General features: G+C 30.6%; 1 protein-coding gene across 2 annotated transcripts in view; it reads right to left on the reverse strand.

The window, feature by feature from the left end:
- LOC145277967 (putative ATP-dependent RNA helicase DHX37) overlaps positions 1-17,832 on the reverse strand; it is a 108,592-nt gene extending 90,760 nt beyond the window's left edge. For both annotated transcript variants that reach the window (XM_080130108.1, XM_080130102.1), the window contains exons 1-4: positions 17,647-17,832; positions 15,857-16,042; positions 7,884-7,966; positions 99-294 (exon numbers count right to left, since the gene is read on the reverse strand). In XM_080130108.1, coding sequence (XP_079986234.1) covers positions 99-294; positions 7,884-7,966; positions 15,857-16,042; positions 17,647-17,727 — 546 coding nt within the window. In that variant the 5' untranslated portion in view covers positions 17,728-17,832. The remainder of the gene's footprint in view (positions 1-98; positions 295-7,883; positions 7,967-15,856; positions 16,043-17,646) is intronic.
- Positions 17,833-18,446: the final 614 nt, after the last annotated feature.

Genomic DNA, 18,446 nt, shown 5'->3' on the forward strand with positions numbered 1-18,446 from the left:
ATCTGTCGAGTACATTAACAAGCATCCAATTTTCTCTACAAAAGAAAATAAATCTGCGAATTTACCCATTATGTCCCACGCCTATTAAGATGACTTACATTTGTAGGTTTCAAATTGCTGTCATTCACGCGATTCTGCTCTTCATCAGACGACATATCTGTTGTACAGACTGAACTGTCAGACATTTCTTCTTCTGATTCGACTATTTCCTCTTTAGATTGGTTGGTTTTCTTTTTCTTCAAAATTTCATTTTTGATTTCATCTTCAGAAATGGGTTTCTTTTCTTTAAATTTTCTTGAAAAAAATAAATAAATAAAATACAATTCAATGTGTAGATATTAATGTTTATTTAAAAAGAGTTTCATCAGGATCTATTTTACGTTTCTGAATTTTTAAGATGAGAATTGGTTATTCATATTTGGATTCTTCGGACTACTATTGTTATTTTGAGTGTCATTTTCATAATGTTTCGGTCGATGTAACCTCCAACCTTCTTCAGGTGTATCTTGTCAAACTCTAAAAAGGACCTGTGGTGCAGTACTTGGAAAAATCAATTGTAACTTTGGAATTTGGACGGAATTTTGAACAGAATTCTTTATTTATTTCATAGGGATGGCAGACTCTCGTTCTGTCAGCCATGACTAGATAGAAGTCCTAAGTAATTTGCAATTGTATTTTTTTGTTGCCCACACTGAGAATTGAACCTTCAACCTTCAGGAGAAGGTCATTTTTACACTTGATTTTTCCAAGTATTTTAACCACTGCGCCATAAGTCCATAAAAATCCAAATAGTATGAGGATCCATTTTTATTTTACACCAGGTTAACTAGGATATTGCTATATAAAATAATTAAATTTAATAACTACAAAATAGTAAACACAAAAGGTTCTTGTCCAGAATTTCCTCTATATTAAAAGAAAAAAAACAAAAATAAAAGAAACGTGTATGATGTACATACCCGTGATGAAACAAAATATCATATTCTAAAAATCACTGTAAATTAAGAGCAGCTGTCTTGCCTGCCATTTTGAAAAGAATAAATAAAAAAATAAATAAAAATAAAGGAAGATTTGTATTATTTGGATTCATCGGACTACTGTTCTCATCTCGAGTGTGATTTTTCCAAATACTCTAACCACTGCGCAAGGATCCGTGGTACATTGGTTAGAGTACTTGGAAAAATCAATTGTAAAAAGTGATCTTCTCCTGAAGGTTGAAGATTCAATCCTCAGTGTGGGCGACCAAAAAATACCAGTCAGTGCTGACAGAACAAGAGCACACTACCCCAGTGAATTAAATAAATGGTTCCTTCCGAAATTCTGTCCAAATTCCCGAGTTTGACAGAAACATTCTTCAGTTTGACAAGATACACCCGAAGATGTTGGAGGTTATATAAACCGAAACGTTGTGAAAATCACACTCAAGATGAGAACAGTAGTCCGATGAATCCAAATAATACGAATAACCAATCCTCATCTCAAAAATTCAGAAATGCCATAACAAAGAGATAACTCAATAATTCCAACTTGCAAGAATGACTCCAAATTCCCATTAATCGCTTAAAAATGATTTTCTTTATAAAATCGAAACTACTTAATTTACGTAATCTTTGGAATAGTATATTTTTGTTTTGTCACAGATATATAAACATCAAACAATTTTTACTTCATTTTTGTTTTTTATATAGGAGCAATTCTAGACAAGAAATCCCCCTCCACCCTAAAAAAAAAAAAAAAAAAAAAAAAATGAATAAAATAAAAAGATTAAAATTTATATTTAACGACCAAATAGGAGTTAGGTTTACAGAATCAAAAATAAAATATTGAACAAAAATTAAATGCTAATTAAAATTAAGTTTACTTAACAAAAAAAAATAGGAAACAGATGCATAAAATAAAGATTAAAATGAATGACAATTGACTGAACACAAGTCTTGGGATTATTAGATAATACAGAATTAAAAAAATAAAAGACAATAAAAACATCTTATGTCATGATCATTGTCATGATCATTAGGATTTTTTTTTATCACTCCTGGCTTCTTCCCTCTCTAGTTTCTTTCCACCTTGTTTCGTCCCTAGTTAGGCGTGGCCATGTAGGATCTAGTTGGTCTCTCCAGTGAGTTCTTAATCTTCCTCTTGATCTTTTTTGTTTATTCAGATTAGTACTTTACAGCATTAAACAAAAATGAAGAAAAAAGTTTATATTGTACCTACTTGTCACAGAATGAATATTTTATATTCCAAAAATCACAAAAATTGATCAAGAATTTTTTTTATTAACAAAAAAAAAAAATAATAATTTGCTGTTTTTTACAGATACGTGATAGAAGAGGCCATGTTTCTCTAGAGAACATAAGACGGTGGAGGGGGGGGACCAATGATGATTTTGAGTTTTGAGATGAGTTTTCATGTGTTTTAGGGCTGTCTGCCCTTGTCCACCGATTTGTTGATTTCACTCATTGAAATAGAGTATAATTTGATTTTCTTAAATAAAAAAAAAATAATATTTGATCAAATTACATGATTTTTGGAATTTTTCATCTTCGCCTCATGACTGGTACATACATCATACACACATTTCTGTATTTTCTTTAATTTTAAATGCTGCCATACATGCCAATCTGAATAAGCACCTAATCTTTTCCATTGCTTTAAGGTTAATTTTGTTGATCTAAGTGTCCACCTGTTGTCTATATAGCTCAAAAGATGACCTGCCCATTTATGGTTAGACGTTTGTATGGTGAGGTCATTTATGCCAGTTTTCTGTCTGATCCATGTGTTTCTTTTTCTTTCTCGTAGACTGATGCTGAGCATAATGCATTCCATTTTGCATGATGTCACACTTAACCTTTCTTTTGCGGCATTAATTGTCCATATTTTCTACCATTCGTCATAAGATATGCAATGTATGAATTAATATTTTGTCATGTATCGATTAAATTAGTTTCAATTAAAACATTGTCATAAAATACATTCTTTTTCATGCATCAACTTTGTTTTGGTTTTTTGGTACTTTTGCACTATATCTTGACTCGAGATCGAAATCCCCCTCGTGATGATTTTTTTTTTTACCGAAGGCCACTCAGGGATAAGGGTTATTGCATGTACAGTAATCAATGAGATAGTATTGTAGTAATCATTAATATTGGGGGTTTTGATTAAAGGGGCGGTTTGTCAGGAGTTTGTTTATGTTGGACTTGAAGACGTCCAAGTTGTAGTCAGGTGGGAAACAGGCAAGCGGCAGAGAGTTCCACTGGCGTGCAGTTCTAAGAAAGAAGCTTTGCTCATGGGATCTATGTTTGGATTTAGGCACAGATAAAGAGTGGGGAAAATTATTGACAGTAGTTTCAGCCCGACGGGAGTTTCTCGTGAAAGATTGGCGAGGGGGGGACGAGGGATTGGAGCTCAGGCGAGCACCTGCCATGGAAATAGCGATGAAACAAAGACAGGCTTGCAACGTCTCTTTTGTATCCCCCACTAAACCACGAAGTCTATTTTATACTCTGTCAAGGCAGGATAGGCTGTTTTTAGCAGCTCCTGCCCAGATGTGGCAGCAGTACTCCATCCTTGGCTTTTATAAAGATAGAGAATTGCATCAGTACTGAGATATCTTCTGGAGCGGTAGAAGGATCCCACCATTTTCCCAGCATCCCTGGCAACAGATTTGATTTTGTGCCATGTACTTTGATATTGGTCTTTAAAAGATTCTTTCAAAAGTATAACATCGTTACAAAACTTTTTTTCTTAAAAGTATCTTTCTTCAAAGTGGGTACACATTCAAATTTAATAAAACACTTTTGCATCTTTAAAATTTGCAATATTATTATACTTGCCTGGCTGTAAAATATGCATAAATATTATATTTTAATTCATACAGAAACGGAGACCTATGCATGCGAATATTAGAGTTTTTTTTTTCTAAACAGTTCACTTCTTGTGAGTAAAAAAAAAAAAAGATTCAAGCCGACATTAAAACCAAAACCTAAAGACAGTGAGACAAATACGATAACCATTAGACCAGCTTGACACGTTCTTCACAAAATGTTTTCAAACCTACTTATTCTTAACATAAAGTAGCTGTCATGTTTCACAGCCTGTGCATTCATGAAACAGTTGACAAACAGATAAAAATCCAATGATTCCCAAATACTAATTTTTCAAGTTTGACCTTTTAGCCTTTTTTCCGGATAAAAACCGATTAAAAAGTTTTCCATAAGTCTGAATACCCTATATACCAAATTTCAAGTCTGTAGATAAAAATTTGTTGAGTATATAGGTTGAGAATTGTCCACACACACACATTCTGACTTTTATAGATATATAGCTTGCATATGAAAGAGAAAGAAAGTATCACATGCTCATCCCGATTTCTGGATGGTATGGAATAATTAGTATTCAAACATCTGAACCTTTAAAAGTCTATTTCAATTATTATTTTTATTTAAAATAGCAGGGGTGGGGGCCTTTGCCCGATAAATATGCTTATATATGATATAAAAATAAAATATGCTTATATAGAAAAGCGTAAAATATGCTTATATAGAAAAGCGTAAAATATGCTTATATAGAAAAGCGTAAAATATGCTTATATAGAAAAGCGTAATATATGCTTATATAGAAAAGCGTAAAATATGCTTATATAGAAAAGCGTAAAATATGCTTATATAGAAAAGCGTAAAATATGCTTATATAGAAAAGCGTAAAATATGCTTATATAGAAAAGCGTAAAATATGCTTATATAGAAAAGCGTAAAATATGCTTATATAGAAAAGCGTAAAATATGCTTATATAGAAAAGCGTAAAATATGCTTATATAGAAAAGCGTAAAATATGCTTATATAGAAAAGCGTAAAATATGCTTATATAGAAAAGCGTAAAATATGCTTATATAGAAAAGCGTAAAATATGCTTATATAGAAAAGCGTAAAATATGCTTATATAGAAAAGCGTAAAATATGCTTATATAGAAAAGCGTAAAATATGCTTATATAGAAAAGCGTAAAATATGCTTATATAGAAAAGCGTAAAATATGCTTATATAGAAAAGCGTAAAATATGCTTATATAGAAAAGCGTAAAATATGCTTATATAGAAAAGCGTAAAATATGCTTATATAGAAAAGCGTAAAATATGCTTATATAGAAAAGCGTAAAATATGCTTATATAGAAAAGCGTAAAATATGCTTATATAGAAAAGCGTAAAATATGCTTATATAGAAAAGCGTAAAATATGCTTATATAGAAAAGCGTAAAATATGCTTATATAGAAAAGCGTAAAATATGCTTATATAGAAAAGCGTAAAATATGCTTATATAGAAAAGCGTAAAATATGCTTATATAGAAAAGCGTAAAATATGCTTATATAGAAAAGCGTAAAATATGCTTATATAGAAAAGCGTAAAATATGCTTATATAGAAAAGCGTAAAATATGCTTATATAGAAAAGCGTAAAATATGCTTATATAGAAAAGCGTAAAATATGCTTATATAGAAAAGCGTAAAATATGCTTATATAGAAAAGCGTAAAATATGCTTATATAGAAAAGCGTAAAATATGCTTATATAGAAAAGCGTAAAATATGCTTATATAGAAAAGCGTAAAATATGCTTATATAGAAAAGCGTAAAATATGCTTATATAGAAAAGCGTAAAATATGCTTATATAGAAAAGCGTAAAATATGCTTATATATGATATTTTCATTTGTTCAGATTTCGTATATATCACTAGACTACCCATGACCCGTTGGGTCAGTGTGACACTTGTGATGTAAATAAAATAGTTTTTTGTGACATAACAAACAATTCTATGAAAGTATATTAAAATGAAAAAAGAATATAGATAGATTTCTGAGTCGTTCTGTTTATAATTGTTTATTTTTGAAAAAAAAAACAAAAAACTTACAGCTATTGAATTATAAGTGGTTTGCCATACTTATAGGTAAATGTGCACTGAACAGATACCATAATACTTAAAGTTAAATTCAAATTTTGATACATCTTTTAATTTAAATGAAAAAAAAAAAAAAAAAAAAAAAAAATTGAGACGCTGAAAATGTACACAGTAAAACAATGTTTTATTGTTGCATTGATTATTTATTTATAACGCAAATTAAAAAACATTTTTCGTGGTTATTTATGTTGGTAGTGTAGAAGAAAATGTATGAAGGTTTTTTAAGAAAGGTGTATTAAAAAATGGAGAATAAATTTTTTAAAAAATGAAGGCGGTGGGTAAGTCGCTGTTGTAAAATGCTCTTATGGTTGTCAACGGGTTAAAGTAGATTTATTTGTAAGAAAATTGTGTTAAAATAACTTAAACGTAATACAGAAATGAACAATGTAAATAAAAAAATGCAGAAAGTATCAACAATTATTTATTTGGAAAATTTAAACGCAAAAATAAAAAAAATTGGGACGCTGAAAATGTACACAGTAAAACAATGTTTTATTGTCGTGTTGATTATTTGTTTATGTACGCATGCGCATCCGGAAGTCGTAAACCGGATGTTGGGTTACAATACCCGTTACAAGGTCATTTAAGTTTTATAATTATATAAATTATAGAGTCGGGATTTCAAAAGTAAATAAAAAAAGTATTTGAGTGCCATCAGTTATAACTGAAATCAAAAGAAAAAACTGTATCATTCAAAGCTGGTGACGTTACTACTGTGCCAACGTGACACATGTATGAACCGACTTTTAGTTTTGGAGGATATAGAGTTTGAAAATATGGAGACAGAATTTAGCCTTTTGTATATTAGATAACTACAAGTCACAAATGGACATTTTTTTTTTCTAGTTTTATTTTCCTTATCAAATTTGAAAATTTAGTATTTACATTTTAAAAAATTGTTATCATCAAGATTTTCGTTTCTTTTTGAGTTTTGCTTTCTGCAAAATGGATGTCTTGGCAATGTATACCATAAAAATTCTCTTCCGATTGACGCTTACATGTTTTCCAGTTTTCTTATAACTGAAAATTTAATGTTTTTCATTTAAGAAAATAATCAAATGAATTTGGCTGTTTTTCAGAATGTTTTTATTTTTAATGAAATATTTTATAATAAAAATATATTTTTAAAGTAGTTTACATATAAAAGTAGTCTTTATTTTGTAATGATTTTTCAGAATGGTTTTATTTTATCTCTTATACAAATACTTAAAGGAGTTAAAACCAATCAAATGTTCTTGTTTTTTGTCCAACAATTTATTTTCTTTTATAGAAGTGTTTTTTTTTTTTTTCATCTTTTGTTTTCAATTACTAAACTGAATCGAAATTTTCTTTAAGAAAGTGTTTGGGAATTTTTTCTTCTGTATTTTTTATTATTAAAAAGAAATATTTATATTATAAAATGCTTTTTTAAGGAATATAATGAATAGGTAATAAAATGCATACATTTTATTTTTTTAAAATAAAGTATATTTTTTAAAATTTAGTATTTATATTTTAAAAATGGTTAATCATCAAAATCTTTCGTTTTTTTTTGTTTTGTTTTTTTACAAAATGGCTGCCTTGCAGATGTATTCCATAAAAATTCCCTTCTGATTGATGCTTATATAATTTTTTCTAGTTTGAAAAAAAATCTTGAAATTTTTTTTCTTCTACATTTTTTTTTTTTTTTTATTATAACGAAATGTATTAGCATTCTAAAATGCCTTTTTTTTTTTAAGAAAAGTATTTTCCATAAACCTGATCAAAACAATATTCTAACTCCATATGGTTGTTCAATCAAAAAAACTGAAAACTGTCTTCATTCATTTCTCTTCCTCATTATCCCAAATGTAAAAAACACACTTTAGTTGATGCAATAAATTAAATACTTATGTGCCTTTTGTAGTTCTTTAACGTAATAATTCACTTGATTTAAACGCATACTTACTTCTTTTTATAGTTGCCAGCCAGTATTGCTAATTCTTCACTGCTTGCCTGAACTGCCATAAGTTCTTGTAGCAAATCTGCTCGCTATAAAATATCAAAGGATAAAATAAAACATATGATAAATAAAAAAACTGAAAGCATAACTGGATAAGTTATATAAACATGTCCACAAAATATCACACAAGTTTAGAATAAATTTCAGTTTACCAGGGAATTTGGACAAGTCTGAGAGCTTAACATTCATAAAACCCCTTGGACTTCCTTGACTTAATATTCACAGAAAACATGAATTGGAACAAATACATTGAGAACATTGCATGCAAAGAAGGTAGGTTCCATGCTAGAAAATTACTCACATCCTGAGAGGATTCTATACTTCTACCAAGCTACCATTCACCCATGTATGGAGTATCGTTGCCATGTCTGGGCTGGTGCATCCACCATTAGACACAATCCAAAAAAGAGTATCCAATCAAATAAACCCTGCACTATCAACCAAGCTCCAACCCGTTTCATTGCCAGAATGTTGCATCCCCTGTGCCTGTTTTACAAGTACTTTAATAGAATGTGCACCGACAATCTCAGTGCACTTGAACCCCCTCGACATACATATCCATAACTAAGTAGTCTGGCAGCAAAATCTCACTCCGCCATTGTGAAGGCCTCTAGATGCCAGAAAGCCTTCTACTCTACTAGTTTCTTTCCCTGAACTACTAGACTTTGAAATTCCCTCCCTGTTTCTGCTTTTGACTAAATTAACATGCAGAAGTTTAAATTTAATGTGGACAGACATCTTGCTCATCTAAAGCAGTTCCCCAGAGAGATGGTGTCAAAAAGGAGCCCCTTACATCGAAGTGGCAATACGCTTTGTTTGGGGTGAACAAGAGTATTAAAAAGATGTATGACACAGTAAAACATTGTTCTTTATTATACGAGGGAAGCATGAATAGGAAATGTTGGGAAATTTCAAATATTGGCACTAATTATTTCCAGAAATAATTTTCTAAAAATTTGTCAGATAAACAAAAACAAAAAATTATGACCTGACATAATTAATTTTTCAAAAGAGGAATCTAAATTTATTTTACTTACTCCTCATAAAATTTAACAGATTACATACTATACTTAAAAAGTCTTCTCTTATTTTCAAACAAGAGAGTATCTATTTATTGAATACTCCTGTTAAAATTTAAATTAAATGAATTACAAATTTCTTTTTAAAATCATGATTTGGAGTGGTAAATCAAACTATTTTATTAAAAGAATAGCTCCATCTATCCGATGTTGCCAGGGAATCTTTAATTTTATTTTAACCAAATTTTTAAATAGAATTTTGCAATTAAAAATTATGATATCGTTTAATCATTAAATTATTGATTCAAATTGTTATAAACTATAACTTTGTTATTGTAATGTTAATTTAATATCTATTTATAAAATTATTGGATTGTAGATGGCTTTCAAAATTTCCAGTCTTTTAATACATGAGAATTTGCTAAGAATTTAAATTTGGAAAATTAAGCAAAAAGATACAGATAAGAGGCAAATATTTTTTCTATTAATTATTTATTTTTTGGTTTGGTCGTTTTGTTTTACTGCATATCTTTCAGGTTATTTAATGCCAAATCCGATGAAGCTTTTATGCTTTAAGTTGTTTATATTTATGAATATTTATTCACTGCATTTGGTTTGGTGGTTTCGTTTTATGGCATGATGACCATTTTCAGGCTATATAATGCCAGATTAAAATAATTTTGAGAAAAAAAAAAAAAAAAAATTTTTATGCTACAAGTTCTTTACGTCTTCAAATATTTATTCGCTAGCAAGATCCATAGAAATTGCATGGAATGAGAAATATATTGAATTAATAAATATGTTTTAATAAAGCTGATATTTTTCTGGATAGGGCAAAAAATTAGTTTTTTGGACAGAAAAGCTAACAACATGTAGCAAATACAAGTTTATTGACATTTTTAAGAAAATAGTGTCTATTCTATTTTAAATATAGAACTTACCCAAATGAGAAATGAATAAATATTAATAAATACCCAGAAAGTAATATTGTGCTACATAGTTCAATAAAAATAATAAAATTACATTGTAAGATACAATCTTTAATTTAGTCAGTCAAGCACCTCTTGGTAGACAATATTCTTTTTTTTACCCTATTTCTTTCAAATGTTCCCTTTTTTTACATAACGTTTTGCTGACTTCTTTCTTCAGTGGAGAACTGCTAAGTTCCTTTCTGAGACTATTACAACAATGATCATATATTTTAATGAAATTCGAAAATGAGGCAACGTTAAAGGGAGTTCACTCTCATATTCTTGTTCAAAGTTTCCAGATTGGTCTTTTTAAAGCCAAATTTCACAATTTTTTTTTTTAAGCAGTTGGTCTTCAAAAATTGTATTTGGTCTTTCTCAAGTTGATGTAGGAACTAACTAAGAAAGGGACAAGCAGAATATTATACAGATGGTGTTTGGTTGTGTTATTTTATAGAGGAAACTAGTTTTTGTTTTTGACTTTGCAGAACATGACTGAGTTTGGCAAAGAGAAAGGATTGGTTGGTTGTTTTTGTTTTACGGCATATCAACCCTTTTCGGGTTATTTAATGCCGAATCCAAAGATTTTGAAGAAAATTTTTTTAATAGAATATATTTGTTGTTTTCAAATCAGTTTCTATTTAACCCATAGTTGGGACCCTAACAGGTACTACTACTCCGGGTCAGAGTGGACCTGGGAGCAATGGTAATTAAAGGGTGGCTCCACACTCCCCAAAGCCCACAAGCTGGGGCCTCACCACTGGATATAGTTTAAGGTCATATCCAGGACCCCCATTGAGGGACTTTTACCCTCTGCAGGGGGGCAGTCAGCGTATTCTAATGCCCCACCGACAGGGCCAAAGAGAAAGGAAGTCAGTACCTTCAGACAACCTGATCTGGTAACATGCTAATTTTCTTTTTGTTTAATTTTTGTCTTAAATTTTAAGGTATAAGACATTTCTTTAGAGACGAGAAATGTTTTACATCAGTACAAGTTACAATTGTTTTGTTTTTTAAATTTAAAAGATTCTCATTATACTTCCCAGCATGCAACACTCAAAGTCTTGAATAATTTCAAACACACCATTCCATTCCAAGAGAACACACCAACAACAAGTGTGTTAATAGACTTTACTAAACCATTTTTTTAAAAAAGGTCACTTTTATTACTATGAACCATCTGTCATCTTTGAAGAAAGGTTGGTACTTATGCAGAATAAGAACCATGCTAGCATCGGAATTTTCCAGACATTTTATGTAAAAAGCGAAAAAAAAAATGGGTTTAAGAAAACATTTGCTCTCATTGATTTATTATAAAAAAATGTATATTTATGCTAATTTGAACAGAAAAAAATTCATGAAATGAAAAGATTATATAAGAAATTTTAAAAAATTTGTTTGCTTTTAGTTATTTGTTATTAAAAAAATAAATATTTATTTATGAAATTTACCTTACAATAAGTGTATTTTTTTTCTTGATTTGAATATATTTAAATTTTTTAAAGTCTTGTCAAAATCGTCCAATAATTATTTCTTGTATTTTCTTCATAACAACAAGAAGATTTTTCATTTTTCCAATGAATTTTTCATTAAATCAAGGTATATCTTTGCGACCTTTTATGAATTTACTAAAATAATTTGTTTTGTTATTAACCTGAAAATTATCTTTTGACACCTGTATTAAACATGTTTGTTTATTGTTTTTTCTTTACAGTAGAACCCTGGGATACGATGGCCCTGGGATATGGTTTTTTCAGGTTATAAAGTAGAATACAATGTTTTTCCAGCCCCGCCTTATTTATAATGTTATTTGATTATATACTTTTGTATTATATACTGTACTGTATTTTGTTACTAATTTTTAATATGTACAGTATGTAGCAAGGAATTTTTTTTCACACCCTCCCAGTTTCACAGCTCTGAATCGACATAAATAAAAGGAAAGTTGTATGTTTACAAAAGATTCTGAAAAAAAAAAAAATAGAAAACAGCAATATACATGTCCTAGGGTACTTTTTTTTTTTTTTTTTTTTAATCACATTGACCTCAAACAAGGCACATCACCACTTAGATATAAGGGGCTACTATTTGGGTCTATGTTTAGGGGAGATGAGCAAGATCAACATCTTGCTCATCGTTTACGTTACATTTAAAATTCTGCATGTTAGTACAGTCATGGAAGCAGATATCAGGAAGGGAATTCCAAAGTCTATCTGTCCAAGGGAAGAAACTATTAGAGTTGATTAGGCTTTCCGGCATTTAGGGACCTCTACAGTGAAAGGGGTGTGATTTTGTTGCTAAGTGGATTTGTCGGGAGTATATACATTGAGGGGATATTAATTATGGTCACTGTTTGCAAAATTTGGTGATTGTACAGAATAATGGAATTTCAAATAAACATTAACAAATACTATTACGTACTTACTGATTGGGTAGAAAATCTGCTAGAAATATTTATTACAAAAAAAAAAAAAAAAAAAAAAATAGATAATAGCAGTCCACCATTTTCTATTTTGGAATGTGAGATTTTAATTGAAAGCAAGAGAAATTAGTGAGTTTGGCATACTGTAGTTACCTCCCCTGGATTTTAACTCTTGACAGTTACAAATACAAGAAATCTCTATAATTTGCTATATTTTATTTTTCCTAATAATTATTTTTATACTATCATTTTTCATAATTTTTGGAATTTTTTTACTGATTTCGACATGGTGCGTAAGTATGTACCGTATATTTTGGTATAGAAGGCAACCGTCAGATAAGACGATGTATAAAATTGGAGCAAATTTTAATAAATTTATCATATATCGGTTGTATAAGACGACTGCTAAATCACAAAATCATGCCCAGGCTAGAGATTGCAACATCCGGTATCTTATGAAATATTGGTTTTTAAAGATGATTTTTTAACTTTAAGGGTCGTCTTATACGTTGAAATATACAGTAACTGTTTTTACGTAAAATACATTTATTTGAAATCCTTTTATTTTACAAAGCACCCCAAATTCATATTAGTGCTATACACTATGTTGGCATCTATGACCAAATAATAACAAAGGTGACATACACTAAAAATGACATGAGCTCCTAAATATAAAAGCACTCCATTTTATATTCTAATTGATTAAATTTATTTTATTGTACTAATGTAGTCGTTTAATGCAGATCAAAAGTAAAAAAGAATAATTCTATCATCATTTTGTTTTTTATTTTGTTAGAATTCTTTAGATAAATAGTTTATAGACAATAGGTAAGTATTTATCTTTTACTTTAGGAATCCAAAAACATTGTTTGAATTGACTTACTAAAAAGGGTCTTTCAGGTCAATCACCAGACAATGACTAAAACAGGTTCCATTGAAATCAATGTTACCAATATGCATGGCAGCCAACACAGAATAGAGGATTTTCTCCTTTATGCAGATATAAATATGTTATGTGTGGTCTATGTGGAGTCGGGCAAGATTTACCCCCCCCCACCCTCCTTTCTAATTTTTTTACAATTCTGATAGTTCTTGATTGTTGGTTGAATTTTTTTTTTTTCAGTTTTTATTATTCATGCAAATATTTCAAAAGTTTGTCATTCATTTGTAATGTTGAATTTAGATCCATATGCAATATTGTTGTTTGGTTTGAAATTATCTTACAATAAATTATTTCACATTCAAATTTCTGACATCATATATTCGTTTTATTAAGTGCTAATTACATTTTAGCTTTCATTTTTTACTAAATAACATTTTACTATTCTAAACACCAAAGTAGTAGCAAAAAATGCTCGTTAGTAATTTATATACCTAATACATAAAAATGGCCAGTCAAACCTAAATAGTGTTGAATGTAATACATTGATATTTGATTCTGATTAGCAATTTCTTTTTATCTTCATACAATGTTTTTCATGCTAAAAAGTCTAATTCACTTTAGTTTCTTTCCAAAAACACTTATTTCAGCTATGAAGATATTTATAAGAGAAACAAATTTAAAGACCCCCTCCCCAAGAAAAAAACCCCAACTGTGTCAGCATATAACATTAATAAAAAGAATTCTACATGAATCTATCTTTTTCAATAAACAGTTAAATTTTAATCATGTATTACTTTCAAGAATTTTCACCTACTAAACTTGTGATAGTATTCACCTAGGCTTCAAGTGAATTTGCCGTATCATGAATCAAAGCAGTCTATCCAGGTCTGCTGCTCAGCATACTTCAATCATTTCCTTGAGCTTAGGGAATAACTAAAAGCCACAGGGAACAAGGCCTGGACTATATGTTAAATGCCTGTACAAGAAAAGTCTGGAAACTTATTTAAGGCACTTCATGTATGCAAAGTCAGTTTTGACTGTTGCAAACTACTTTCTCAGTTGACCACCACTCTTCTGTAGCAGTGTTAATGCTATTGCGTTATGAATCACATCAGTTGGTAGACAACAAAGGTTGTGCCCAAACTATTGGAGCCTCTTGGTAAGTACTTCCTGGAGTCTAGGAAACTTACATCATGCATGAATTGTGGTGTTGGGGACATGGTGGGAAAAAAATGCACTGAAGATAGCACCAATTGAACGCTACCAGCTTTTGAATGTCAGCTACACAGAGGTCACCAATGCAAAAGTAATAAATATGCTCTGACACTGACTTCACATTTTCATAGGAAGAAGCTTTAAAATCTACATGGCATTGTTTTTAAGATAGAATTAATACTGTGATTTTTTTTTTTTTTTTTTTTTTTTTTTACTCCTGTTCACTCCTTACAAAGCATATCGCCACTTGGACGTAAGGGGCTACTATTTGGGACCATGTCTAGGAAAGATTAACAAGATATTTGTTTACATTACATTTAAACTTCTGCATATCAGTACAGCCAGGATAGCAGGCAGCAGGAAGGGAATTCCAAAGTCTAGCTGTTCGAGGGAAGAAACTATTAGAATAGAAAGTTTTCTGGCATTTAGGGACATCAACAGTGAAGAGGTAAGATCTTATTGCTAAGCGGGTTTGTCGAGGATATGTACGTTGAGAGGGTACAACATTCCATTAAAATATTTGTAAAACAGGTACAGTGATGCAACATTGCGGTTATGGGACGGGGGCTGAAGCTTAGTTGATAAAGTGGGACCGATTAGATTGACAACTCTTCTTTGGACCCTATCTAAAAGGGAGAGATTAGTGGTAGATGCACCAGCCCAGATGTAGCAACAATACTCCATGCATGGGCGAATGGTGGCCTTGTAGAGGTACAGGATACTCTCAGGTGTGAGTAGTCTTTTAGCTCGATAGAGGGAACCCACCTTTGCAGCAGCCTTTGCAATGTTCTCTATGTATTTGTTCCAGTTCATATTGCCCGCAAATGTTAGGCCGAGGAGTTTAAAGGTAGAATTCTCAGGTAGAGTGCTATTTGTCATGGATATAGGGGGTGGAGAGATGTCTTGTAATTGTTAAAGGAGAGCCGCTTAGTTTTACTAGCATTAAATGTTACCATCTATTTGCGGCCCCATTCCACTATGGTCTGGAGGTCATTTTCTAATGATTCTGCCATCGTCTTAGATTTATGACATCTGTTCTTTCTTATGTGATACTATATCAACTAAAAAAAGCATAGGGAACTATTTTTTTTTTTTACTAAAAAAGTATTTCTTCAAGTAGTTTAAGAACTGAAACTGGATCTTGGGTTTATTTTCAGCAGTCCCATATTTCTTGTTTCCCTTATTTTATTCTTTAATCCTCAAATTCCAGGCATTATTTTTCTGGCAAAGGAAAAATTGCTGTTTTTTGGATCAGAATCTATTCTATCTAACACTAATCATTAGTAAGTTTTTAACATTAAAGTAGTATTTTTTTTTCTTTTTTAGTTCCTTACATCAAGTGGCTTCATGCCTTGTCTGGACAGATTTTCATAGAAAAAAAAAGTTTTTTAAATAAAAGCCAATCTTCTTACCTTGCTCTTCTTCTCTTTTCGTTCCACAATCTTTATTAATTTCCTTTTCAATTTTTTTGTAAGCATTTTCTTAGCATTTTCATTTTTAACGATTTTCTTGGTTTTCCGTTTTTTAGATGGCAGTACCAATGTGTTACAGTCATCATATGTGGTGTTGCCATTGTCTGCAGGAATGTCTAATTTGATCTGAAAAATAAAAATATATGATTACTGTTTAGAACATGTAGAGAAAACATCTACCTATTCTCTCTCAAATCTTTTTTGTCAAAAATATATTTTTAGCATACTCTTTTCTTCCTATACATTTTCATCACACAAAATATTTACTGAAATATTTATCAGCTTGGAGATTGATTTATATTTGAACTAGCCTGGATGCCCGGCATTGCCCGGGTGTTTGAAGGTGTGTGTTAAGCAAAAAAAATAAATAAATAAATAAAATATTGGTAGTAGGCAGGCAGGCACAAACCCATACTGCAAAGGAGGAAAAGAACATGAAAAAAAGAAAAGTGACATCTTTGCTGTTGCGTCCATCGCAAAACCGGAAGTGACGAACGTCAAAATTAAGGCCAGTCAATCGAAAAGAGTGGATGACTTTTGAAAATATCGGCAAAAAAGAAACCCCTCCTTGTAGAAAAATACCTCGTTGAGGGTGAAGGAATTAATGTTTTTGGCCAATTTTTCGATATTTGTCGTCTGAAAGTTTGAGGTTTAAAACGATACCGGTTTTGTCATGTTCCTTTCAATTCTCTTTCGAAGAACAAGGGTCAATAACTCGTCTAATATGTCACTGACATGCAGAAGTGCCAACGACCTCCCTTTCCCATATTAAGAATGGGTGGTCGGTCGACGTGGTCGAGACAAAGTAAAAAAGAGGGGGGAATATCTGTCTCGTTATACATCGACTGAATGGGTTTCTAAGTTATTTCAGCACGGTCCGTATTCTGTATAAGTACCTTCTCAACATAAATCCAAAGAAATGCAGGTGTTTTTGTTTTTTTTACGAATCACTCCAGTCTCTAAACTGGCTTAAGGTTAATGCTAAAATCGTTCTCGGGCCAGTCGAAACCCCCATTAAACGACCACACAAAAGAAAGAGATTGGAGGCGGGAGTGATTCTATAAATTTACCGAAATACAGACTATAAAACGACGTAAACATGGAAATATTTGACTGCGTTATTATAACTTACAATCGAACAAATGTTCGTCTATTGTTACAGTTAAAACATTATCAGATAATCATATGAAATGGGCTCACTTTTATTATTAAAAAAAAAAAAAAAAAAAGAAGGAATATTTACGAAGGAAAACGAATATGGATCAGAAAACTAAGAGTTTTGGGGCAAAATGTCTTCTTAGCAAAAGAAGAGTGGTTGTCAAAACTACAAGAATCTTTTTGTAGCTTCACTTTGTAAAGAAAGGATAAGGTACTCATGCAGAGAGTGACTGATCCGTGCTGAAATAATAACGTTATTATTTAAAAAGCCATTCTTAACTTAGGGAGGGGAGGATGTTTTGTACCTATTCTGTACAAGAATATAAACACATAATAAAACTTTAATTAAACGTGGAGATACGATTTTAAAAAATAGCGCGGATCACTCTCTGCATTAGCACCATAATGTTCAGTCGAACAATAAATTTTGATTGTGAAGTTCAACTTACAGTTTTAATTTTCTTTCTCATATATATAAAACAACAAAAAAACTAGCATCTAACTTTACGTAGAGAAGGATTTTTAAATATCTCATTTCGTAACAAATGAAGTTTTCGTTTAAAAACACGAACCTTTTTCTCTTCAGTTCTGTTGATGACCGTCTCAACTTGTTGGCGTCCTTGCTTATTGAATCGTTTCCTTAATTTTCCCATGATTAAAAAAAAACAATACTTTGGTACTCGCAGAAGAAACTTCGGATTTACAGTAAAAACACGTGGTGAAATGAAGAGTGATGTAGACGGTGTAAAAGGAGAAAATACGCCAATAAATTTTATAACCAACGGATTAGTTGCAGCCTATAGAATATCTAAATCAATCAAAATGCAATTTGCAAAGTAAGTATCTATAACTTAGCTGTTTATACTTGTGTTGGCGGGGAGTTTTTTTATATTTTTGGGGCGGTGGGGTAACGTTTATTTCACTTTTTTGTTTTAACTTGTTTCTTAACACACACACACACTGAGACTGTTTACCCCCAAATAATATATATATATATATATATATATATATATATATATATATATATATATATATATATATATATATATATATATATATTACAATAGAAAAATGCGAGAATGAAAAGTAATATGATTAAGCTTGGCAAAGAAAAGGACAAGATATTCTAGTAAAAAATATAATAAATTTATAACTTAAAATATTGCAACATTAAGAATTGATTATATAATGTTAAATTTTTTTTTTTAATTCTTAATGCTGTAATATTTTAAATAATAAATTTATTATATTTTTTACTAAATATATTGTCCTTTTCTTTTACATGTTTAAGCTTAAACATATTACATTTCATGCTCGCATTTTTCTATTGTAATCCATGATTTTTCCAGGCTTCCAATTTGTTCTTTGTTTA

The sequence above is a fragment of the Euprymna scolopes genome, chromosome 1 (genome assembly GCF_053919585.1).
Source record: "Euprymna scolopes isolate OS-2025 chromosome 1, ASM5391958v1, whole genome shotgun sequence".
NCBI lineage: Eukaryota > Metazoa > Mollusca > Cephalopoda > Sepiida > Sepiolidae > Euprymna > Euprymna scolopes.